This window comes from Populus alba, chromosome 11, assembly GCF_005239225.2.
Source record: "Populus alba chromosome 11, ASM523922v2, whole genome shotgun sequence".
Classification (NCBI taxonomy): Eukaryota; Viridiplantae; Streptophyta; class Magnoliopsida; order Malpighiales; family Salicaceae; genus Populus; species Populus alba.
In genome coordinates, this window is record NC_133294.1 from 1,890,768 (window position 1) to 1,916,249 (window position 25,482).

A 25,482-nucleotide genomic window follows, 5' to 3' on the forward strand; every position below is an offset into this window, starting at 1 on the left:
CTTTTTACGGCTTTCCTGAGTTGACCAATTTATGCGACTCATTGAGGGATTAATTACAGGGATGAAAGATTGTAGTTGGTCAATCAATTGTTCAGCAGTACCAGCAGAGATTATGATTTGTCGTGCTGAAGATGTCAGAAATTCCTGTTCCACGACATGATCAAGAAAAGACAACAACTTATCATAAAAACCATTAACATTTAACAAACCTATGGGTTTATGGTGAATGTGCAGTTGGGTCCAAGAGGAAATATGAAAGATCTCTTCCAATGTGCCCAGACCACCTGGTAAGGCAATGAAGGCATCAACATGGTTAAACATTGCATTCAGTCGATCAGACATTGTGGGGACTTGTAATTCCTCTCCAATTGTTTTTCCAATGATATCCCCTTACTAAAAGCAGATTTTTTTCAAATCTGGGACAAACAAAACATTCTTGAGAGGTAGAGCAGTATTCCTTTGTTTAACAAGAGTATCACCAATACCAAGAATTGGTAGGGAAGAGCCATTTCCTATAATAACATAGTTTGTGCCACAATATTCATGAATATTAGACAACATACCTGGTTGACCTGTCATATGATTTGATGCTCCTGTGTCTGATGTCCATTCAGTTTCTGCTACCGTGTTATCAAGAGTGAGTGCAGCAAGGGCTTGTGGGATATCATCAAGTTTTGTAGACTTTTTGGGCACCCACCAGCAAATTTTGGCAATATGACCTGTGGTGCCACAATATTGGCATTTTTCATTACGGTAGAGGTTTCTTTCCACTAGAGTCATACGACACTCTCCTAATGGAGGAGGACGTCATTGTTGTGGAGTATCAACATTGCGGTTTTGTCCTTCATCTCGGGTTTGCCATGCCTGAAAACCTCTTCCATTAGATGAAAATTTGTGTGAGTTATTACGATACCTGTAAGGGAGATGGTGTTGCTGTTGTTGTTGTCCATAAAAGGCCAACTGCGGGCTGTGTCATAACCCAATTTTTGACCATTTTATCTTTATTTTTATTATTATTTTATTTATTGAAAAGGATAAAAAATTTGATGAAAAAATAATAATGATGATAAAAAAAAAACAAGTAAAATGAAATAAATGAAGAATGAATTAAATTTTAGGTTAAGGGCAATATGAATGGAAGTTTTGGGGTTTAATTAAACTTTGGAATAATCTAATTAAGTTTGGAATTAATTTATTTAATCTAAGGAAGGGTTTAATTGGAGAATTGATAAGTTTTGAGACTTAATTCAGCTTGGAATTAATTTAATTAATCCAATCAGGGGTTTAATTGAAGAATTGATAAGTTTTAGACTTAATTGGACTTTGGATTTAATTAAATTAATGAAATCAGGGACTTAATTGAAGAATATCAAAGTTTAAAGTTTAATTGGGGTCCAAATTACAAAACGTAAAATCCAAGAACTAGCTTGAAAATAGAGTGGAAATGCAAGGATCCAATTACATTTTATCCAGGGGGCTTGATTATATGATTTCAGAACTTCAAGGACTAGATTGCAAATGGCCATTCCCGTCACACAAACGGCGCCGTTTCTAGAAATCAGACATCGCCTTCTTCGTCTCCTTCCACAGGAACGGTTACTGTAGTAATGGCTTTGAAGCTGTTTCAATTGTAGAGATGCTTGGCATTCCTTGGCTATAAAGCCAGAGAAGATGAGAGAGCGCAGAGACGAAAAAAAGGGGGAGAAAAAAAGACAGAACCGGGGAAAAACTGGGGAGAAAACAGGGCAGAGAGGGAAAAAAAAAACAAATACCCAGTGGCTAAAAATCCCAGACAAAAAAAACCCAGTAGACAAGAGGGGAAGCCACGAAAAAATCATAGAACCGGGGAGGGAGATTATACAGAGGAGAGTGCAAATTTTGGCCAGCCACCGCACCTTCATCATCGTCTTCTTCCAGACCACGGTTGCACCCCCTTCCCCCGAACCGACAGACACCAGGGCAACCAAGGGAACACAGAGAATAGGAGATAATAAAAACGCAAGAACAGAGAGACTATACAGAAGGCCACAGGAGAACGAAACACACACAGAACAGGAACCAGAGCTTTTCTTTCTTTCTTTGAGAACAAAGGCAGAGAGGACCGACAGGGAAAACCAAAAAACCCACAGAAAAAAGCATCGACATCTTAATCGGCTTCTTCTTCTCCAGCGCCGGCTTCTCAATCGGCTTCTTCTTCTCCAGCGCCGGCTTCCAAAACCAGAGAAAGAAAGCTTAAAAAAACAGAGGAACAACCCTCCGTCACGCCTCCATCTCCCTGCTTCCAAGTAAGTCTCCAGTTTGCAAGATAATTCACACTGCACCAGTAAATTTAATTACATTGGTGCTGTAGCAGGAGTCACGCACGCCTGCGGGTAAAACTGCCCAGGCCACTAGCGTGGGCCAGTGGTCGGGCCGGGCTGGCTGGGTCCAGCCCAGCCCAGCCCATGTGAGCTGAACTGGACGCAGCCCAAAAAAATAAAAAAATAGAAAAAATAAAAAGCAGAAAAATAAAAATAAAAATAAAAAATGTGTATGCATGAATAAAAATAATGTAAATTTATTGGTTTATTCACTGACGCCAGAGTCAGGAATAAAAATACCAGTTTAAATTTATATTATTTTTATTTGTTGTATTTTTATTTTGTTTAGCTAAAAAAATAAAAAAATGTGTGCATGCGTAAAAAATAAATTTATTTTTTTTATTCACTGGCGCTAGAGTAGGGAATAAAAAATATATTGATCTAATTTTTGTCGTAGCTACGAATTTTTACCAACGCCAGAGTTGGAATTATTTGAGCTCGAATATTCATTGGCGCCAGAGTCAGGAATAGTTTCTTATTATAAACCAAATTTTTTTTTTTTTTTTCATCCAACAGCATAAAGTAATAAATATTTAAGCAATTTAAGACAAAACCAGCAATGCAGTTTGCCTTAGGTAGAACGTTTAAGGGGTGATAATATCTTCCCTTTTACGTAACCAGTCCTGAACCATAGAATCTTTGTTGACCAGTTAGGGTTCCTAGTGACCATAATACTAGGTGGCGACTCCTCAAACAAAGACATTTCCCCTAAAAGAACCGGCATGCCAGAAATCTGTTCTTTTTCCATAATTAATTCAATATAATTATTTTGTGGGCCACCGCCGATGTCGGGTGCGACAGAATGGCAAACTCCGTTAGGGACTTAGGATTAAGCTTTGTCTTTTGTCTTATTATTGCTATTTTTTATTATTTTTTTATTGTTATTTATTTGTTTATTTTTTCCTGCATTTACTGTTTTAGCATGCATCCTTGTTTATGTTGTCATACATCACTTTGGGAGCACACACTTTACAACTTAGGATAAGTGGGGAAGTAACGGTACTCCAATGGCTTTAGCCTGGGTAAGACTCGTGAAACCAATCCCAAGCTCTCGGCCTTGATTGTTTACTTGGACCCAGTGGTTGATATGCCAAAAGCTGATATTATTTCCAGGGCCTCTATCTTCACACTACTTGTAAGCCTCATATCGACCTTTAATGGACGATCGCTAAGGCATGCGAGAGACCCTTTGAAACTAGATAATGACCAAGCCCTTTGATGCACTCAATAATTAGGATCTTTCTATTAGGTTGTTCACCTGTGAAGGGCAAGTTCGCATCTTCATACGCACATTTTTTTTATTGCTTTAGCATTTTTGCATAATGTTGCATGATTTATATTTATGAGCAGGTTGAAATTAAGGTCCGCATTGAATTCATTTTTAAATTCGTTCGAGGAAAAGACAAATGGAAAACGAAGAAAAGAGAAGCCCAGTTGGAAAGCCCAACAATCAAAAAGAGGTGGATAATCTTAAAGAAGAAGTCGCAAGGCTTTACTAGTCTACTCGAGAGGCTTTGAGAGATAAATCCGGAAAAGAAATACTTATTAGCCCAGCCTTGAAGATATGCATGTAACTCATTTTCGATCCACAGAAATCTGGGGGCAAATAGTTGTCATCTGAATTTCAAACAAGTTAATGCATTTCCAGCCGAAGCATTTCTACGAGGAAAGAATCTCAAAAAAGGGCAGAGATGGTGAAAAGAAGAGGATTTGGAAAAAATGGACCGCCCTAGAAGAGAGGATAAGGGTAGTTGAGGGAAACCATTGGTGTGACTTGGTGAAAGCTGTTAATATGTGTTTGGTAACCTAACATAATCATTCCTAAGAAGTTTAGGGTGCTAGAATTTCATTAAATATACAGGAACTCAATGATCCCTATAACTCATCTCAAGGCATACTGCAACAAAATGATTACGCTGAGGTGTGTTTTGATGATGAGAAAATTGCTGATTCATTTTGCTTCCAAGACAGCTTGAGTGATGCTGCCCTCCCTAGCTCCTTCTCGCACTTGGTAGCGCTATGAAGTGGTTGGACAATACTAAGGTTAAAAATGGAAGAGACCTTAGTTGATGCCCTATCATGAATAACCTCGTCATCCTACCGCAAGGATATAATAAGTTCAATATAATGTGGGCCCTAATCGGGTTAAGCTTGCAAGCTATAGAGAAAGAACAACAAGGAGTCCATAAGAAGAATACGCCCGAGATGGAGCGAGGTAGCTACACAAATTAAATCCTCCATGTTGGAAAAAGAGATGATCAGTTTATTTTCCAATACATTTAAAGCTCCGCACTTTGAATACTTGGTTAGAAGCTCTACACAACATTTCACTAACCTAGTTGTTATAGCTGAGAGAATTGAACAAGCCATTGGGTTAGGTAAGATTACTAACCCGGCTAAGGAGAACGGTTTCACTGAAGGTGCTTGCCATAACACTTATCATTCTTATAGTTAATTTCTTCACGTCGACTCCTAAAAATCAACTATCTTGAAGAGAAAGCTATGTTGATATTAGGTCGAGAATGATCTACATATGACTTCAATTTACTGTTGAAGAGATGCCCTTTGTCAAGGAGAATGAATGATTGAAAGATTCCTGAAAATTCCAATGAATGATCACTAATTGTTTAGCCCTTTTATGTGTTATCATGCCAATATTCATGTTGGCATAAGTTCTTTGTTGTTAAACTTCTTTTCCAAAGCTTCAATGAAATAATGAGTTTCTCATTCAATCGTATTTGCGACCAATCATTATTCATCTTCTTAGAGAGTTTTGTTATAAGAACTCACAAAATACACCACTTACAACTTTTACGCATGATCTCATAGACATAATTGATTTCTTTTACCAAAATCCATTTTCCTATTGGAGTTTTTGAAATATTGATCTAGCATTTTGATTTCAAAAATAAATTGATGTTCATTCAAAAATGATATGTTTAACATTTTACTTATAGAATGACAATTGAATCAAGCAACTCCATCATTGAGGTGACTAAATTACAAACCAAAAGAAAAAAAGAAAAAAGAAAAAAAGAAATGAATAAACACCCTTACCCCATGACTCTTGAATCGTGTGTTTTTAAATGTATGAATAATGGTATGTAGTGAACTCGTTGCTTATAATTCATGAAATGCATCTTTGCAAAGACCAAAAACATAATATTGGATGAGGTCTCTTCTGGCAAAGTTTATTGATCTTAACTGCTTGTGCTTGAAATGAGGAAAGGTCATCTTTGTTATTTCTTTCACGTTCTGAAATAAGTACATCCCTTGCTATCCCCTTTTGAGCCTGAATAATTTTTCTTTCATGAAAAAAAAAATCCCGACTAGGATCCACACCCCCACACTGGGGAGCAAGAAGAAATTTTCTCAATGAGAAAAGAGAAAAACACTGCAAGAAAGAAAAAAAAAAAAAAAGAGGCATAAAGAGCCCAAGAAACTCAAATGCTAGGGGGCATGCCCAAATCACATAGAAAAATGGTTGCCAAAATATAACAAAGAAAATATGTCCCAACCAAAACAATGGACAAAGGGCAAATAAAAGCGGAGCCTCAAAAAGAAACAAGATGGAAACATAAAGAGTATCGAACTACTGATATTGATCCTCAGTCTTTGAAACCCTTAAACACTCTTGTTGAGCCTTACAAAATCCTTTCTTTCATACAAAAAAAAAACCACAGCCCTACTTCCCAGTTACATCCCTATAGAAGTCCTTTCTAATCAAGCAAGCAATGCAACCTAGAACAACACAATAACAATGCTCTCCAAATACAAAGAATACTTTTTGCATAAGGATTCATGACATCAAGAATAAAAACTACTCATTATTATTCATGCCTGATAAAAAATGAAATGATTCAAAAAGAAATATAATTTTTCTCATACAAAACCTCGAAGCTTTTTCTCGAGCCTTCACTTTTGAAACAAAAGGTCATCTCATGACATATTTTCACTGAAGATCTCATTGCCAAACACAAGAGCAAATAACCTCTTTATCCAAGAAAGAAAATAAACCAAAGAGTTTGCAAGATTTCAAAAGCAAATTATTTTAGATTTACATCGAAATAATTTTTGTTTTCAAAATGCAAGATCAAGATTTCAAGATTCATTTTAGACCCATATTCCTTCACCAAAATGAACAAAAAGATAAATGAGAGAATGGTCTTTTAAAACCATTATTTATCTAAGTCGCTGGCAAAGCACACTTGGGGGCAATGACCAGTACAAGGGGGCAACATTGTATCTAGAAAAGAAAAGAGAGGAATATTTCCTACAACCAGACAAAGGGGGCATTTTGGTTTACAAAAATAGCTTGATCTTTTCAGCAAGTAACACCGAATGTTTCTAGCAATGAAATGAGGGGTAATGAATAAGTTCCTCTCAAATTATTGACGAGTTAAGAAATCTTCAGCAAATAAGTGGGTCGTGATGGGCACCACAAAGGCTGAGTTATGTGAACAAATCTGGAAATAGACTTACATGGGCCAACTCAAGTGGGCTAGAAGCCAAGCGATAAAGATGACCCAAATCAGAGGTGGCAAGTCCTCATCAGTCAAGCAACGAGAAAACTAAGAAGAAATGGGGGCCTATATTTCAAAACAGGTAAAGATGCATGCATATCATCTAAAATTTGAGACATTGGACAATGAGTTTCACAAATTTTGTATGAGAAATTTATAGCTGAATCCATCAAGTGGAAGGCCAACTTGAAATGGCCAAAGATCGAAATTGTTGTTAGAAATATTTTTGAGAATTTTTCAACATGGGAAAGCCGCCCATGAGAAATAAGCCATTTGAAAAATCTCCATGCTTTTCCACCTCTCTTGAGCGCCTTTGAGCCTTCACTTCCCCCTTTGAATGCCTTTGAGCACTCACTTTCCTCCTCGAGTGCCTTTGAGCATTCGTTTCTTCTTCAAGTGCCTTTGAGCACTCACCATCCTTCTCGAGTGCCTTTGAGCACTTGTCTTCCTTCTCGAGCGCCTTTGAGCACTCGTCTTCCTTCTCGAGCGCCTTTGAGCACTTGTCTTCCTTCTCGAGCGCCTCTGAGCCCTTGCTTTCCTCTTTAAATACCTTTGAGCACTAGCTTTTCCTCTTCGAGCGCCCTCTGAGCCTCACCCTCCTCTTAGAGTGCCTTTGAGCCGCTTTCGCTTCTCTTCGAGTGCCGCTTTAAGCATCGCCTTCCTGCCTTGAAGGCCTCCAAGCCTATCGCTTTCCTCGTTCAAGTGCCTCTGAGCACTCTCCTTCCCCTTCAAGTGGCTCTGAGCACTCGCTTTTCTCTTCAAGTGCCTCTGAGCATTCGCTTTCCCCTTCAAGTGCCTTTGAGCACTCGCTTTCCCCTTCAAGTGCCTTTGAGCACTAGTGCCTTTGAGCACTCGCTTTACCCTTCAAGAGCCTTTGAGCACTCGCTTTACCCTTCAAGTGCCTTTGAGCACTCGTTTTCCCCTTCAAGTGCCTTTGAGCACTAGTGCCTTTGAGCACTCGCTTTCCCCTTCAAGTGCCTTTGAGCACTCGCTTTCCCCTTCAAGTGCCTTTGAGCACTCCCTTTACCCTTCAAGTGCCTTTGAGCACTCGATTTCCCCTTCAAGTGCCTTTGAGCACTAGTGCCTTTGAGCACTAGTGCCTTTGAGCACTCGCTTTCCCCTTCAAGTGTCTTTGAGCACTCGCTTTACCCTTCAAGTGCCTTTGAGCACTCGCTTTCCCCTTCAAGTGCCTTTGAGCACTCGCCTTCCCCTTCAAGTGCCTTTGAGCACTCACATTCCTCCTCGAGGGCCTTTGAACACTCGATTTTCTTTTCGAGCACCTTTGAGCACTCGTTTTCATCTTGGAGTGCCTTTGAGCACTCGCTTTCCTCTTCGAGTGCCTTTGAGCCCTCACTTTCCTTTTGGAGCACCTTTGAGCACTCGCTTTCTTCTTGGAGCGCCTTTTAGCCCTTCCTTTCCTCTTTGAGTGCCTTTGAGCACTCGCTTTCCTTTTCGAGTGCCTTTGAGCACTCACATTCTTTTGAGTGCGCCTTTGAGCCCTCATTTTCCTTTTTTTACTTGGGTAGGTCACCCATCACAATGAGACCACTTCTTTTTAGTTGGGAGTTTGATATATCTCACCATTACTCTTCCAGATATTGCATATGTTGTTCATGTTGTTAGTCAGTTTGTTGTTTCTCCTACTATTGTTCACTGGGTAGTTGTTCTTCATATTTTGCGATATCTTCGGGGTATAATTTTTTTAGAGTCTTTTACTTTCATCCACCTTTTCCTTGGAGTTGCGTGCATACTCTGATGCTGATCATGGTAGTGATCCCACAGATTGTAAGTTTGTTACCGGATTTTGTATCTTTTTAGGTGATTTTTTTATTTCTTGAAAGAGCAAGAAACAAATTTTTTGTTTCTCAATCATCCACCGAAGCAAAATATTGTGCCATGGCATCTACTACCAAAGAGATTGTTTGGTTACGTTGGTTACTTGCTGACATGGGAGTTTCCTTTTCTCATCCTACTCCTAAGTATTGTGACAACTAGAGTTCTATTCAGATTGCTCACAACTCAATTTTTCATGAGCGGACTAAGCACATTGAGATCGATTGTCATCTTACTCGTCATCATCTTAAGCATGAAACCATTACTTTGCCTTTTGTTCCTTCTTCCTTGCAGATTGCAGATTTCTTTACCAAGGCGCATTCCACCTCTTGCTTTCGTTTTCTGGTTGGCAAACTCTCGATGCTTGTAGCTACCGCATCGTGAGTTTGAGGGGAGATGTTAAATAATATTTATGTAGTCTTATTTATCAAGGGTAGAATAGTACTTTCAATTTAACCTATATATATTTTATTTGTATTTAGGTTAAGACCATGCATTCATAATATACAGATTATTCAGAATTCTACCATCCTTTTTGTGTTTGATCTCAATTATTTTAACATTATCACCACGGTGACTGTAAATTAAGTTTTAAATTTAAGAGAATGAATAAAGTTGTAGCTTGACAAACACAGACATTTCCAGACAGATATAAACATATCTTCTTGATTTGTTTCTCTTCGCAGTCTGAGAACTATTATCTTACATACAAATCATATTTCATGCTACAATGGAACCTAAAATCTTCAAAAAATCAATTGAACCAAAAGTTTCTATTTAAGGCCCTTCGCTTGTGACTAAGTTTATGCCCAAAGAAACCAAATACAACATCAGTGACTTCTGTCCAGGCATCAATAACCATCATTAATATTGCTCCTTGAAGTAAATACCGTTGGAAACACAGACGGACTTATTCCGTTAGTAAAATTCTCGCAGGTAATTTTTTTTTCTAGCGCGCTTGCTGTCTGCAAAACTGTTGGTATTTCGTCGGTGTTTTTTTTTTATTACTGACAGAATTGGCGACGAAATGAGAAATTACTGAAAATCAAAATTCCGACGGACATATTCCGTTGGTGAGACCGTCAATAATATTTTGACCGACGGTTTGTGTGCCTCTCACTAACGGACCTAATATGTCGGTAAAACTGTTTAATGGTGCAATGGTTACAACCTATGAAACAGTTTTTTATTGGTTTTTTACCTTGATTATTACTTAACATACCAATGATAATTTAATTTTCACGAGCATATACTAACATCACATGTATTGTCATGGTAGCCTCGCTTGCTTATTAAAGTGACCATTATCAATGAACAATCACTATTAATCAATAAATAGGTTGAGCTTATTGTATGCTTGCAACCTAAAAAAATTACTGGAACAACCGTAAATCAAATTCAAAGTCGAAATTTCATGTTTTCTTCTCGGATATAACAATAAACAAGGAGTAAATACTCCAAATAGAAAAGTTATGCCACAAAAGGCACAATTATTGTTTTCATAGCAATAAATGATAGAGACTTAAAGGAGTAAATACTCCAAATAGGAAGATGAATCAATAATTCAAGATTTGATGAATCATTGAAATAAAATAGTAAATAAAATAGAAGGCAGACAATAAAAAAAATTAAAAGCACAATGTTTTAAAGTGATTGAATAGACGATATAAAGTCACATGCCAAAAAAAAAAAGAGTTTAATATTTTTAAATAAGATATAATTAACTTGCTCTAATACAATGTAGAAGTTTAGAATATAAAAAAATTTTACAATTCCATAATTTAATTATATATATTTTATTCAACTCATGTAGAAATTATATTGTCATACAACAAAATATATAATGAAATAGAATAGAACAAATTATACAAGATGTTTCATCATCCTCTTTAAGATGACTGAAATAATTCTGTGATTGTCTTGAATTGTTCTCTCCCTTGATTTCTTCCTTTTGTTAATTAGGAAATAGTAAAAAATATTTACTGGATTATTTTCTTAATAATAACAAACCCCATTCTTTCGCTATATGATGAGGAAATTATCGAGGATCTAACTCAGTAATTGAAATCTCATTCTTCGATGGTGGGACAGTCTCAAGCTGGGATTGCGATATCCTTGAAGTATAGCTGATCAATGAAGAAGCTGGTTGATATGTTCTTCTGCTAATAAAAAATGCTGGTTTAGAAGGTATTTGTAAAGTAACAGAAGTGTCGCTTAGCATCAGAACAACTGAAGCCATTGTCGGCCTGTCAGCTACATTTTCTTGAACGCAGAGTAACCCTATGTGGATGTATCTCATCATTGCAGCTGTTGAGTCGTTCCTCAAAATGGGATCTATAAGATCTAAAGCAGTCCCTTCCCTCCAACGTCTCCATGCCTACAAAATTTATCCGAATTGAATTCACAATATTGAAGGGTAAATCTTTCAATGATGTGTTTGATTTGTAGATAGTTGTACTTACATGGCTCGTAAGGTGCTCCATGTCATCTCCATCGCGGAAACTAGGTTTTTGACCGCTCACAATCTCCAAGACTAGCACTCCAAAACTAAACACATCTGACTTGACCGAGAACTGTCTTTGCCTTGCATACTCTGGAGCAATATAGCCACTGAAATGGTACATTAACAGATCTTAGTTGCAATGGTGCATGCGAATCATAAGCATTCAGTATTCACACCTCTTTCATTATTGATATAAATTAGACTTACAAGGTTCCAGCGATCCTCGATGCAGCATCATGAGTTTGATCAGTTTTCATTAACTTTGCCATTCCAAAATCTGAAATTTTAGCATTCATGTTTCCATCTAACAGAATGTTGCTAGGCTTGAGATCACGATGAATAATCCGGAGCTGAGAATCTTGATGCAGGTACAGAATCCCTCTGGCTATGCCTTCTATGATTTTGTAGCGCTTCTCCCAACCCAGGATGAATCGTTTGTTTGGATCTAAGCGTTCATAAAATGAGAGCTTCAGAAACTTCGGAAAACTTGTCTATAGAATTTGACACTAGTTATAATTCTCTTACAAACTTGAATTGATCTTGATTAAAAAAATATGATGAGGAAAAAAAATTATTAGATAATATGGAATTCAGGATTACCATGTATAAATTGATCGAGACTTGAATTAGGCAAAAACTCGTAGATTAGAAGCTTTTCTGTTCCTTCCAAGCAGAACCCCAGTAACCTAACAAGATTCCGGTGATCAAGTTTGGCTAGTAGCCGTACCTCATTCTTAAATTCAACTTCTCCTTGCCCAGAATTACTTGATAATCTCTTTACAGCTATAGCTTGTCCGTCTGCAATTATACCCTGAAGCATATATCCATTGAGAAAAAGAAACAGAGAAAATTAAGTGCATCAATTTGAAAAATGAATTAACCTCAAAGTTCTTTTTTTTTTTAAATAAATAAAAATCGATACCGTTTATTTTCTACTAGTTATAATAAAGTACCTTGTAAACAGCACCAAAACCACCTTGTCCAAGCTTATTATCATCAGAGAAGTCGTTTGTTGCAAGTTTGATGGTGGCGAATTTGAATTCCCAGCATTTTGTGCTACTAATTTCATCGAAATCTTCACAGAATGCAAGTTGTTAATGTTTTGTTTCCAAAGTTAATTTGTAGATTGTTTGGAAGAAAAACAAATTATCTATTGAATTTGATTCGTATTAATGAACGCAAGCTGTTTAATATGTAAGAACCAATAAGCAATAACTTACTTTCGACCTCTTGCTTTGGCTTCCTAAAACGGAAAATGGTGAGAATGAGGATAACAAGTGCCAACAAGATAGCAGTAGGGACGATGGTAACAATAAGTGTCCGAGAAGCAGTATTCTCCTTCCCTGCCAATCCCAGCCATGTTTAAGATAGAAATTACAGAAGCTGAAACTGGAAACCGTGAAACAAGTGAAATAATTTCAGTATAGAAAAAGAAGTTAGCCTACCTTTCCTGATTGTAGTATTGGTTGGCGGAGGAGAACTAATAACAAATGGAGGAGATGGTGGAGATGGAGATGGTGGAGATGGAGATGGTGGTGGAGATGTTACTTGAGGAAATAAGTCGTAGATGGGATACAAATCCCACCGAAAAACACAGTTTGGTTTCTGGACAATACCTCCTATATTCTGGTGGCAACAATATTTATAGTCATCTACGGATTGTTGTAGGCAAACACTGCAATTACCCGGTGATACATCAGGAGTGCACTGCATAAATACGTAAGCTTTTTGATTGGATGGTAGGTCTGCTGTCTCAACTGCTGGCATAAGCATGGATGAGCCCGTGGAAGCGTTTCTTACCGTTTCTCCCAAACCACTCCAAAATTGTTCAAACTGTCTAGAAGTCGGGTCAAGGATACCCGTATTATATAGAATGATATTAGGAGATTGCTCAAGTGATCCTAAAAAATAACGATTCGCATAATGTACAATACATGGAAGTGGATTCCCTCCCCATGAAATTGCTTCTTTTTGGTTTGGACATCCCGCCATGAGAGTATGAATAGCATAATTGACGCAGCTGGAACAATTTTCAGCTGATGGGGAAGCCATACAGAGCACAAGACCATAAACTGTGTCTTTGCCTAAACCTATTGTAGTATTGTAGAAACCCCCATTGGCTGTGACATTGGAAGCTAGTGAACGGAGAACAAGGTCTCGGTTTTTTGCGTAGGTGCTATTAGCTGTAAAGTTTCCTGTGGTATAACAGGTTTGAGCATCGGTAAGAGTGATGCTTACGATAATAACATGTAAAAGAAGAGAGACGATAGTTTTAGAACCCATTTCAACAGAGGAAATATTAACTTCTGTTCACAATTTCTTTCTTCGTGAAAGAAATCCCTTGCATAGATGGTATTTTATATACCAAGAGGCTATTGGCCAACTTGTTAACGAATTTAGGACAAAAAAAGAGGTTGCAATTTCGATGGTGCCATCTATTGGAAAGTACTATATATCTTGACTTTCCGCGTAAGAATCGATCAAGAAGTTTTGAGGTTAAATCGTGGGGTTTTCTTAGAGAAATTCAAGTGATTAATTGATTTATTCAAGTAATTTCTTTCGCTCTGTTTTCATGTATCATCCATTATAAATAAGAATTTTTTTATAAAAATATATTTATATATCAATGCATTTATCAATGATCATCCATTTATTTATATTTATTTATTGTAGTTAGGCTGCATTTTAGTTTTATGGCAAAGGTAGTGGATTACTAAAATGATTTACCTAGTTCTTTTTAATTAACAAAAAAAATATATTTATTCAACGTGCAAATAGCGTTCCCTATAATAAAAAAAAATATTTAATCAATAAGAAATTCAATTTTTTTTTTCATAGTTAGGCTGATTTTTTATTTTTATTAGCGTGGGGTGTCCAGATCAACTTGCACGCACAATGATTATTCTCCACGATCCATTAAACACCCTAAAAACTCAATAAATAAATAAGACACCACAAAAATAACAGATATACGTATAAAGAATCGTACTTGGAACAGCAGAAGGAGAAAACAGCTGAAGCACGACCCTCAAGCGTTGCATTTTAGTTTTATGGCAAAGGGAGGTGGTGGGAAATGATCGGTATCACAGTGTGAAATGGCGACTTTACTTGTGGTCCCAATCCCTGACTGCTTAATTGCCTTTAGACTGTATAAAATTATTCAAAGACTCCGTGGAAGACATAGACACATTGGCTGTGACAAAAAAAAAAAAAAGTCAATAGACTCAGTCACATGCAACTTTTTTTTTCTTTTCGTCCCATACTAACTTCTTGTTTGGTTTGAAGACTTACCGGATGTCCCACACTAGCTTTGCTGAATATTCATGGAGAAAAATCGAGATATTATTTGTCGACTTCAAAATTGGACCTACCAGATGTCCCACACTAGCGTTGCTGTGTTAGAATTTCAAAACTTTGATGTTGGAATAGCAAAACAATGTCATTAATTAATCACTATAAACAACATGTTAGCGAATATCGGAATCACTAGCATAAATACCCATGCGCATGGTCGTAGTTAACATTAGAAAATCAGTTTTAACTTGTTCCATTTGTACGCTATGATGAAGACAAGAATATCATATCGACTTTTCCATTGTTATATAAATACCTGAGTATTTATATAAGTCATGTATCAAATCAACTACGTGTAAGTTAACTCAACATGACCAAATGAATTTAACACATCTAAAAATATCCCAAATAATAGATAAAAGCATGGGTAGGCTTAATTTAAAAAAAATCAGCATAACATATATAGTTTATTGTTTTATTTTTAGACGAAGACCAAACAAATCATCCCTCGACCAACCAACATAGGTTAAAAGCAAAAATCACAACCCGGGTAAAGGGCACAATCTAGATGTGTAAACCCAGGCAGTTAGTTGTCCTTTTTCATCCCCCTATCCTTACTCTCCTTGGCTAGGCCTGCACGAGACCCTAGTTGGGTTGTATTAGAGTCTAAATTAAAGAGTTGTTATATAATTAGAGACTAGATTAAAAAGAGAGGGCTTAGATTGAGGTAAGAAGCAATTTTATGTTGTTCTACGAATAAGGCAAACAATACACGTAGGGAAGATTAGGTATAGCGCTAATAATAACAAAATATTACAACTAATTAAAATCCAATAATATAATTAAAGTGCTTCAAGTAACTAGTATAGGCAAAGAAATTGCAAAATTATTTTTAATGTGGTTCGGCAAGCCTACATCAATACCTCAAGTACCAAAACCGTACTTGAATATTGTATTTTTTTACTAGTCAAAGTTCAAAGTTCAAAGAGTACATTAGTCGTTTGATGAATTCACACAAATATCTTTACACCATTTGAAGATATTTTCTGTCCAAGATTTTTCTACCACTTAAAGATATGCACTTTTAAAGATTTTCCCTTGGTGACAATCTCATCAATGCCAAAAGTTTTATCCTAGCTCTCAAAAGATTACAATGATAATTTTGTTTATAGTAAAAAAAAAAAAAAAAACTCTCTCAAATAGTGGATAAAATAATTGAAAAACAATTGAAGCTTGTTTAATAAAACTTAGAATATTTGAAACAAAATCATCCTAATTGATAATGATGTAACGGTTTTGTCATGATTAGTCCTGAATTGATATTAATCTTATATCACACCTGAAATTGCGGTGCCCTTGAAAAATTAAATGTGAGGGAAAGAATAGAATTTTTGGCATCTTATTCTTATCTTAACTGTCTGAATCCATTATGTTAAAATATCTCGTTTAAAGAGTTGACATCTAGTATTATAGTCATCAGGAACCTTAACTAGTTAGCAGAGATTTTATAGTATTTGACTGGTTATGCAAAATAAAAGATATTATCACCATTTAAGCATCCTACCTGAGGTAGGTTGAATTGCTGATTTTGTATTGAATTGTTAAGGGTTTGTTATATTATGCTATTGATGATAATATTCCTAACTCTAACATTAGTAAATATTCAACTACAGATACTTCTAACTTTAGCGTTGATAAATATTACGTAACAAAAAAAAAACATATGGTATTCTTACCTCTAGCATCAATGAAACCAGTAAAATAAATTTAAAACAATGCATACATATTTTTTATTTTAATTTTTTTTTAAAAAGGAAAAACATGTATCGTTTACAGGAGTTACATTTCACAATAAAAATTCATAGATCAAATATGCAGTGAAATATCTAAAACAAAACAATACGAAAAAAAGTGCAAGGGACCCATAAATAGATCAACGAAGATCAATTTTTTCTTGAATTTTCTAATATAAAAAAGAGCTTGTTTGATGGGATATCAAAACAAAAATAAGTAAAATAAAAGAGGTAAAACAAAAAGATGTGTGTTGCCGAACACTCCCGTGACCCAAAATAGATTGAGGTGGCTGGGTCTAAGACCAAATCCAACCTCAGCTATTTTTGAGCTGGCTACAACCCAGTTTGTATGGACTGTACTAGATGTAGCTGGGTCAAGTCAGTGAACCGGCTGGACATTGCTTTTTTACCCGCGGGCGTGCGTGAACTGCTCACAAGAACACAGTAATTAAAATGCAAAGGGGAGGGAAAACGCAGGGAGGGCTGGCCGGCTGACGCTATTTTCTCCTCTTCCATTTTCCTCTTGTTCTTCCTCTAGTCTTCTTTCTCTCTGCCCTCTTTTTTCACTTTATGGGTCCCTTCCTCTTCTCTGATCTCTCTCTCTCTCTCTCTCTCTCTCTCTCTCTCTCTCTCTCTCTCTCTCTCTCTACGGTGTTTGCTCTGTTTTTTTTTTTTTTGTATCACCTGTGTTTGTTCCTTCCCCCCCCTGGTTTCTTGGTTCTCTCTCTGTGTTTTCTATCCTCCTTTGTTCTATGTGTGTTTCCTCCTCCCTGATCTTCGTTTTTCTTTTTCTCTGTGTTCGCTCCCTGGTTCTCTGGTTTTTTTTACTTGTCCGTCTTCTCCCTGTGTTATGTCCTCCTGTTCGTTCTCTGTTTTTTGTTCTTTTTCGTTCCCCTATCCTCTGGTTTTCTCCCTGTTCTTCCCCTCTGTTTCTTGAAATTTCCTCTGTTTGCGTCTTCCCCCAGTGTTTTCTCTTCTGTCCCCTCGGTTCTATCACCCACCGCTTGTGGCTTTTCTCTGGCTTATATAAAGCCATAGAATGCCATGCGTTGGTAAGGCAAATGAAACGGACTCACAAGACCGTTACATTGATGATGGAGACGCATCGTGGGGCGCGGAGCGGCTTTTCCTCTTCCAGTTTGGTCTACTTAAGAAGATGAACAGTGTAACTGGGAATAGCCATTTTCAATTTGGGATGGGAATAGCCATTTTCAATTTGGTAACTGACGTCCTGCAATTTTGTAATCAAACCCCCTAGTAAATTATAATTAAACCCTTTAAGTTTATCACTATGTACATAATGGTCCTTTACTTTAATTTCTTGCCATTGTAACCCGAATCAGCCCTAAAGTTTGGTATTTCTTCAATTAAGCCCCTGCTTTCATTAATTAAACTAATTTCAAATTTAATTAAGTGCCCATGCTTATCTATTATTCAATTAAGCTCTTGATTGGATTAACTAAACTAATCCAAGATTGAATTAAGTCTTTAAAGTTTCAATTTATATTGTCTTGACTTAAATTTTAATTTATTCTTCATTCATTTCATTTTTTTTCTTTTTTTCATCATTCTTTTTGCCCTTTTTTTTATCATCACTTTTTTTATTTTTTTTTTCATCATCTTTTTTTTTTTAAATAAAAAAGTAAAAAATTGAGACATGCGCGCGCACGCCCCCCCCCCCAATTGAGACATGCGCGCGCACGCCCCCCCCCCCACACACACACACACACACACACATATATATATATATATATATATATATATAATCAACTTCAATACATATTACCTCATGAAAAATAAAAAGGTTTCATAATATTTTTTCTCTTATATAAATGATTCCAATATTATACGTCAAATAAGAAAATATGAAAATCCATATCCTTTGATTTGATAAACAATTCGAGGGGCTTAATTTTTAATTGTTAAGGGGCACAGTCATGAAAACATGTTCTCTTTGTCTCTAGTAACTTTATTTTTTCTATTTAAAAAATGATAACAAAATGCTATCTTTTTTTTATAACAATAATACAGACTATTAAAAAAGAAAAGTATTTCATCAAAATGACATTCTAAGGTAATTAAAACATTGATACGATGTCAAATATTTATCCCAATCCAAACATTCAAATGATTGACTAAAACTACAAAACTGGTTTGATATTAAATCTCTGCATCTAAACCATTATCTAGGATACAACTCAGTAATTGAAACCTCATTCTTTCGTTATATGATGAGGAAATTATCGAGGATCTAACTCAGTAGTTGAAATCTCACTCTCCGATAGTGGGACAGTCTTAAGATGGGATTGCGTCATCCTTGAAGTATAGCTCAATGAAGATTGAAAATCAGTAAAAATTAAAAATAATGTATGCTTTTCAAATTTACCCTTCTGTTAAATCTTATGACCATAAAGATTGTTAAGCTAAATTATATATGCTGGTTTTGATTAATTATTCCAGATAACAAAACGTTGGCTTGTGCCCGTTTCAATGTTCATGTTTTTTGTGTTCTTATTTTTAGAATAATCTTTGATGCTGCAAGTGAATTTGGACTAGTTGCAAGCAATTCCTCGTAAGCCTATTGCATATAAGTTCATGCATATCGATTGCTAACCATTCCTATATTAGTGCCTTAGATCTTGGTACTATTATACATATATATTTATAAGCAAACTCTTAGCATATAAGTCTGATAAATGTTTTTAATATGATTTTTTATCTTTTTTATTACATAATAATCTTTAACATCACGAAAGCACATGAGATGAACTACCTGGGTCATATATGCTCAAACACAACCACTTTCGTAAGAAACATCCTTCCCTCTTCACTTGCCTCCAATGCAACCCGCAATGTTTATAGGTTTTCAACTATGAAAAAACTCTTAAATATATATAAAAAGAAGAGAATTAGCTTTTATTCATTTTTTACATGACACCATTAATGGTGTCAGAAAAAAAAATACTCAATTAAGTTTTTGTTTTCCTTTGTGCATGGTATAATGGGCTTGCTTTTTTTTTTTTTTTTGCTTGGTCTAGATCCATGTTTTTTTTGCAAGGCAAGTCTTTTTTTAGAGTATAGGTCCCTCTAATACTTAAATTAAAAAAAATAAAAAGAGAAATAAATTTTATAAAGAGATAAAATAATAATAGAGTCTGTTTAAATGTTTATATATAAGTGTGATTTATTGTTTTTTCTTAAATATATTGGCCTTCATACCTATGATCCTTGTATATTTACATATATTCAAACCACATGAATTACTTATCATAGAAATAAAGTTGTAAATCTATCATGAGATTCGAGTTACAAAATTATTTATAAGAGAAATCATGGTAAATTATTTGATTTATCATATATCACCATGAAATTATTTTGTAATATGAATGATTGAAGTAGGCACCCATCATATTGACTATAAAATAGGTAGTCACTATTAGGCGCTTTCTCTTCTTCATTTACTTTCCCTCGAGCCTGATTAGGCCAGGGGTTTTGGGCCTTGTTAGGCGTTTTTTTCCTCCTTTCTCTTTATTTTCTTCTTATAGACTTGGTTGGGCCTTTCTTCTTTTTCTCTTTTTTTTTTTTTTTCTTTCTGTCTTCTCCTTCTCCTGTTATTTTTCTTTTTTTCCTCTCAAGCCTGGTTGGGCTAAAGGTTTAGGTTTGATTGGGCCTTTTCTTCTCCTTTCTATATCCATTATTTTTTTGTCCTTCTCTCTTTCCCTTTCTTTTCTTCCCTCTTGCTAGGTTGGTCCCATCTCCTTTTTCTTTTCTTTTTTTGTCTTTTTTCTTCTCTTTTTTTCCTTTTGTTCCCCTTAGGCTAAGCGGTTGGGCCATTCCTTCTCATTTATTTACTTTGGATTGGAGTAGCTGGTGTATTTTAACCCAATCACAAACAAAATTAGATAAGTGATTAACCCACAAATCTTTGATTTCACATTAATCATTTCAATGTGGTAGTATGATAAATCATGGTATTCAAAATATGAGAGGGACAAATTCGATTTCATACTACTAGCTTCTAACATTTCCAGCCTTAGAATGTTGCTTCTCCTGTGATGTTGCTGTTGCAGAGTTTTGATTTATGAAGCTGCATAGAGATGAAGGAGAGGGGATAGTGTTGTTTGCTGCTGCTGTTGTATTATTGCTAATATAATTGTGTATACGCAATTTATTACTATATCCTAAAAATATGTAATTTACATGAATGCGTGAAAACTAGTCAAAAATACGCTTTTAAAACTGAAAAAAAAAAGATTTTTTTATCCGGCTAACATATTGGATTTTAGTCTGCTCTGGTTACAAAGACCAGCCCCTGTTGGATCGGTTGTCACTTGTCTAGCATATAAACAAGAAAACGTGAACAATCAATATTCAACAAAAAAAAATAAAAAATCATTAAGTTGACTTATCTATAAATTTGTATCTAGGGGCTGGGACCAGGGGGCAAATGGGGTCCCGAATCTCTGTAAAAAAATTAATTTTTTTAGGATTATACACACACACACACAAAAAAAAATTAAATTCAAGTTTTGACCTGTTTAAAAAATTATTGTAGTTTTAGTATATTGTTACCAGTCTTGGTAGAACAGTAGTGGTTACAGCCTACAAGTGTTAGTTAAGGTTAAATAACATTAAATTCGGGTAATATTCTAAGCTAACATTAGTATATCACATAGGACCTTCCTGGAAACTACACCCTACTAATAAGTCCCTATCAAAATTCAGAATTAATTATCCAATATAGTTTAGTTGACCACTTCAAGTCCTTTCTTTTCTCAATTATTTTTTGTTTTTGTTTTTATATGCATACAAATCCTTGCAAAAAAGGAAAAATATGTTGTGAATTAGGATTCCACTCCCTTTTAGAAAATGAACTTCTTACATGAAAATATATTAAATTTTTTAATTTTTAATATTAACATATTAAAAATATTAAACACAATTAATTTGATAACTACCGCGCGTATTCCTAAACATTCACTACAACCCTAACGCCTTTCATTTTAATATCTCACAATTATCACATTTGACATTTTTACCTGCAAGGTGAATCTTTGAATTTTATATTTTTTTAAGCTACTTTCTGTATTTTAAGCATAATTTTCCAAGAAATTGCTCGTTAACCGAGGTGATGAAGACCCCGTCATTTGGATTCTTCGTATATACATGATCTGAACTTCAAACAGGAGATGACCCATGATCTCTAGCATCTAAGCACTCAATAGACAGGAAATGGCTTCTAGTTTTCCCAGTTTTGAAAAAACAATTCAATTTCTTTGGCTTTGTTTCATTAGCAACCTTCTTGATCTTGCTCATGCCGATCCTCCTTACAGTGTTTGCTCAAACAATTCTAACTATTCAGCCAATAGTACATTCCAAAACAATCTCGAGATCCTCATGTCCTCCATTCGTTCAAATGCATCAGTTTCAAAACTTTACTATACCTCTACTGGAAATGACCTTGACAGAATCTATGCTCAATATATGTGCATCAACTATATAACACATGATAGCTGCAGTACTTGCATAACGGCAGCATCACAAGATATCATGCAGGTTTGTCCAGGAGATAAGGAAGCAGTTGTATGGGAAGAGCTATGTCAATTGCGCTACTCGAATCAAAGTTTCTTAGGCCACTTGGATGTCTCTGGAAACATTGCCAAAGATAATCAAAAAGATGTTGAGAATCCAGAGCAGTTCGGATTGGTGGTGAATGAAACTTTGAGTGACCTTACCAAGCAGGTAGCTTTTAATGCTTCGGCAAATATGTACGCTACTAGACAAGCAGCCTTCACCAATACAGAAACACTGTATGCCTTGATGCAATGCTCCACAGACTTATCTCCAGATGATTGTAACACGTGCCTTCGGGTTGCCATGGAAAATATTTCCAGTTGCTGTGATGCTTCTCGTGGAGGGCGGGTTCTTAGCCGCAGCTGCTACTTAAGGTATGAGTTATACGCCTTCTATGAAGGTGCAAACGAATCTTCAAAAAGTCCTGTTCCAGGAAAAAGTAAGTGTTTCTGTATGCTGTCAATTACAGCACCAAAAAATATACTTTTGTGCTATCTGAAACATTACAGTTAATGAGATAAAAAATAATTTTCCCAAAATTAATGAAGGCAGCCGGAGAAAAACATGGATTATTATCATCCTGACAGCTGCAGCAGCAGTTCTCGTGGTGGTCATCTTAGGCTCCCTTATCTACTATCACGCGATGAGAAATGGAATTAAAAAATGTAAGAAGGCTTCTATAGAAATCACTAACAATTTTTTCTTGGTTCTCTTCTTAACACTAGTTGACATCATAAATGTTGTTATACAGGGAAAAAACAAAATACAAGACTAGATAGAAATTGTCATGGGATCGGTCACCCAAACAACAATGATTTCCAGCTCCAAAATTTTCAGAGAGATGGCCTTAATGATGGGGAATCTGCATTTATGGATTTGGAATCTATATATGCAGCTACTGGTAACTTCTCTGACTCAAATTTGCTTGGACAAGGTGGTTTTGGCCCGGTTTATAAGGTAAATGAAATTCATCTTCTAGATTTCCAAGCTCGTAAATGTAAATTACGTAGTATAGAGAAGATATAAACAGAGGTATTAAAAATTTCTTCATTTGTATTCTTGAAGGGAAAACTGAGTGATGGAAAAGAAGTTGCAGTGAAGAGACTTTCAGCTTGGTCTGACCAAGGCACAGATGAGTTTACCAATGAAGTTATGCTAATCATGAAACTCCAGCACAAAAATCTTGTCAAGCTTCTCGGCCTTTGTGTTGATGGAGATGAAAAGCTTCTGGTCTATGAATTCATGCCTAACAGAAGCCTAGATGTTTTCCTCTTTGGTTAGTTTCTTTAATGACTTTCACTCTTTTTGATAGAAATTCCTCTCATGGATCTATAGATAAAAGTTTTCAATTCTTTTCAAGTACTGAATATTAAGTTAGAAATTCATTTACACGGATGTTGATTTGCTTGTAGATAAAAAGGAACGTGCACGGCTCAATTGGCGAACACGAACTGGTATCGTAAATGGAATTGCAAAGGGCACTCTTTATCTCCATGAGGATTCTAGGCATAGAATCATTCATCGAGACCTGAAAGCTAGCAATGTGTTGTTGGACAAGGATATGAACCCAAAAATCTCAGACTTTGGAATGGCAAGGATGTTTGCAGGCAGTGAAGGCGAAGCCAATACTGCTAGGATAGTTGGAACATAGTAAGTGAGGTCCAACTTGCGAAAGTCTTCGCTCAAATGTATTTTAAATTCCAAAATTATTACAACCACTTCAATTATTAAGATCTCCTTACAAGGACTTCAATTAATTTGTACCTCTGCCATAATTTTCGTAGACAATAATGTCAAGAAGTATAGTGACAGGGTCCAGAATAGCTGCTGGGAACATATGGGGTTTGCTTGGTATTTATTCTTATTGTTTTCAAGGATCACTCATCCTTTCTAACCATTTTTTCTCTCTCTTGTGGAATAGTGGATACATGGCACCAGAGTATGCAATGGAAGGATTATACTCCACCAAGTCTGATGTTTTTAGTTTTGGAGTTCTTCTGCTTGAGATCATAACTGGAAAGAAGAATTCTGAATTCCATAAATCGAAACGTGCTCCGAGCCTCCTAGCTTATGTGAGTCTATCAGTCATAAAAGACACCTAAATCACATATTCTGACACTCTGTTTAATTTCTTACACCTCTAAATGATGGATCAGGCATGGCAATTATGGAACGAAGGAAAAGAATTAGAGTTGATAGATCCACTGATGGCTGATTCATGCTGTTCGGATGAATTTTCGCGATACATGCATGTCGGTTTGTTGTGCGTTCAAGAAGATCCTTGTGAGAGGCCTACCATGTCCTCGGTAGTTCTAATGCTGAAAAGAGAGAGTTCAATTCTTACCCAACCTCATCGGCCAGCATTTTCGGTGGGAAGATTCGCAGACTACGAGGCTAATGCTGGCAATTGTTCTGTCAATGCTTTAACAATTTCAAGTATTTCGCCCGTTGATTGTACATTGTGGGGCTGGGTTATTTCCATGTTTTTTTCTTGGTGATAAAGAGGGGAGAGCCGGTTTAAGTTGAACGGAGAATTGTATAAAATTATAAATAATATCTTTTAAAATATTAAAAAAAGTATCTTTTTTATTATTCCTTATGTATATTTAACAAGTGAACTCTTAAGCAATCTTAAATGAGTATAATTTTCATTTTATAAAATATAACTGATAAATATAACTTATTTATTTTTAGAATTATTTTTTGTTAAATGAAGGCCTTGGCTATATAGAATAGGATTTTAATATAGGATGTTGTAATCATTACAGTTACTGCAGTGTTCTACTGCCTCTATATAAATAGGAAGGTTGGCTAAGGCACAACCCAACACATTCTATTATTCTCAACTTGGTATCAGAGCAACAAAACCCTAAAATAAATTAAACCTAATTTTCTCATAGCCTCCCAACCTCCCTTTTTCAATGGAACAGCCACCATATACATCTTCAAATTCTGCAGCACCAGCAGTCCAGCTTTCTTCTTCTCCGACAGTGCAGCCCTCTTCTCTTGCAGCGCCTCCTCTGCTTTCCTCTACTACGTCACCGCCTGGATTCTCCTCTGCCATGGCTGGTGAACGCCTCCTCTTGCAGCCCACGTTTGCTGCCTCTATTGCCACAAGCATTATCTCTCTTTCTCACACTCATCAAGTCATCTCCCTCAAATTAACAAACACCAATTATTTATATTGGCGTATGCAAATGCTACCTTATCTCCTAGGCCAAGGAGTTTTTGGTTTTGTTGATGGCTCCAACACATGTCCATCAACACATGTTCTTGCCCATGATGGTATCTCTCTTCAGGTAAATCCGTTGTTTCAAACCTTGAAACAACATGACCAACTCATTCTAAGTGCTCTTCTTTCCTCCCTATCTATGGAAGTTTTGCATCTTGTTGTTGGTTGTCAAAGTTCTTGTTCAGCTTGGGGCACTCTTGAGCGAGCTCTCGCTTCCACCTCCAATTCTCGTATTATGCAACTTCACGGCTCTTTTCAGGGTCTTCGACAGGGTGATGAATCAGTAACTCAATTTATGCAAAAAGCGAAGGCCTTATTTGATGAATTGGCCGCTGCTGGTCGGTCAGTTGCACTTGAAGATTTCAATTTA

General features: G+C 36.1%; 2 protein-coding genes across 2 annotated transcripts; one reads left to right on the forward strand and one right to left on the reverse strand.

Annotated features, from left to right (window-relative positions):
* Window positions 1–10,502: 10,502 nt before the first annotated feature.
* On the reverse strand, window positions 10,503–13,502 carry LOC118049032 (cysteine-rich receptor-like protein kinase 14). Its single transcript, XM_073412627.1, has 7 exons — window positions 12,665–13,502; window positions 12,440–12,562; window positions 12,173–12,294; window positions 11,820–12,030; window positions 11,427–11,664; window positions 11,179–11,326; window positions 10,503–11,093 (listed from the first exon to the last, which is right to left on the reverse strand). The coding sequence occupies exons 1-7, from the start codon at window positions 13,500–13,502 to the stop codon at window positions 10,755–10,757; spliced, it is 2,019 nt and encodes a 672-aa protein (XP_073268728.1). The 3' UTR covers window positions 10,503–10,754.
* A 7,937-nt stretch (window positions 13,503–21,439) lies between these two features.
* Window positions 21,440–24,378, forward strand: LOC118049033 (cysteine-rich receptor-like protein kinase 25). Its single transcript, XM_035058890.2, has 7 exons — window positions 21,440–22,319; window positions 22,429–22,545; window positions 22,632–22,837; window positions 22,946–23,156; window positions 23,293–23,530; window positions 23,802–23,952; window positions 24,037–24,378. Exons 1-7 carry the CDS (start codon window positions 21,539–21,541, stop codon window positions 24,376–24,378), a joined length of 2,046 nt encoding a protein of 681 aa, XP_034914781.2. The 5' UTR covers window positions 21,440–21,538.
* Window positions 24,379–25,482: the final 1,104 nt, after the last annotated feature.

Bases quoted from the DNA above. Each gene is read 5' to 3' on its own strand.
- LOC118049033 (XM_035058890.2), top strand. From the start codon at position 21,539: ATGGCTTCTAGTTTTCCCAGTTTTGAAAAAACAATTCAATTTCTTTGG. The intron at 22,546-22,631 runs GTAAGAAGGCTT...GTTGTTATACAG, and splicing joins GAGAAATGGAATTAAAAAAT to GGAAAAAACAAAATACAAGA. The intron at 23,531-23,801 runs GTAAGTGAGGTC...CTTGTGGAATAG, and splicing joins GCTAGGATAGTTGGAACATA to TGGATACATGGCACCAGAGT.
- LOC118049032 (XM_073412627.1), bottom strand. From the start codon at position 13,502: ATGGGTTCTAAAACTATCGTCTCTCTTCTTTTACATGTTATTATCGTA. The intron at 12,031-12,172 runs GTACTTTATTAT...TATATGCTTCAG, and splicing joins GTTTTGGTGCTGTTTACAAG to GGTATAATTGCAGACGGACA. The intron at 11,094-11,178 runs GTAAGTACAACT...TAAATTTTGTAG, and splicing joins TGGAGCACCTTACGAGCCAT to GCATGGAGACGTTGGAGGGA.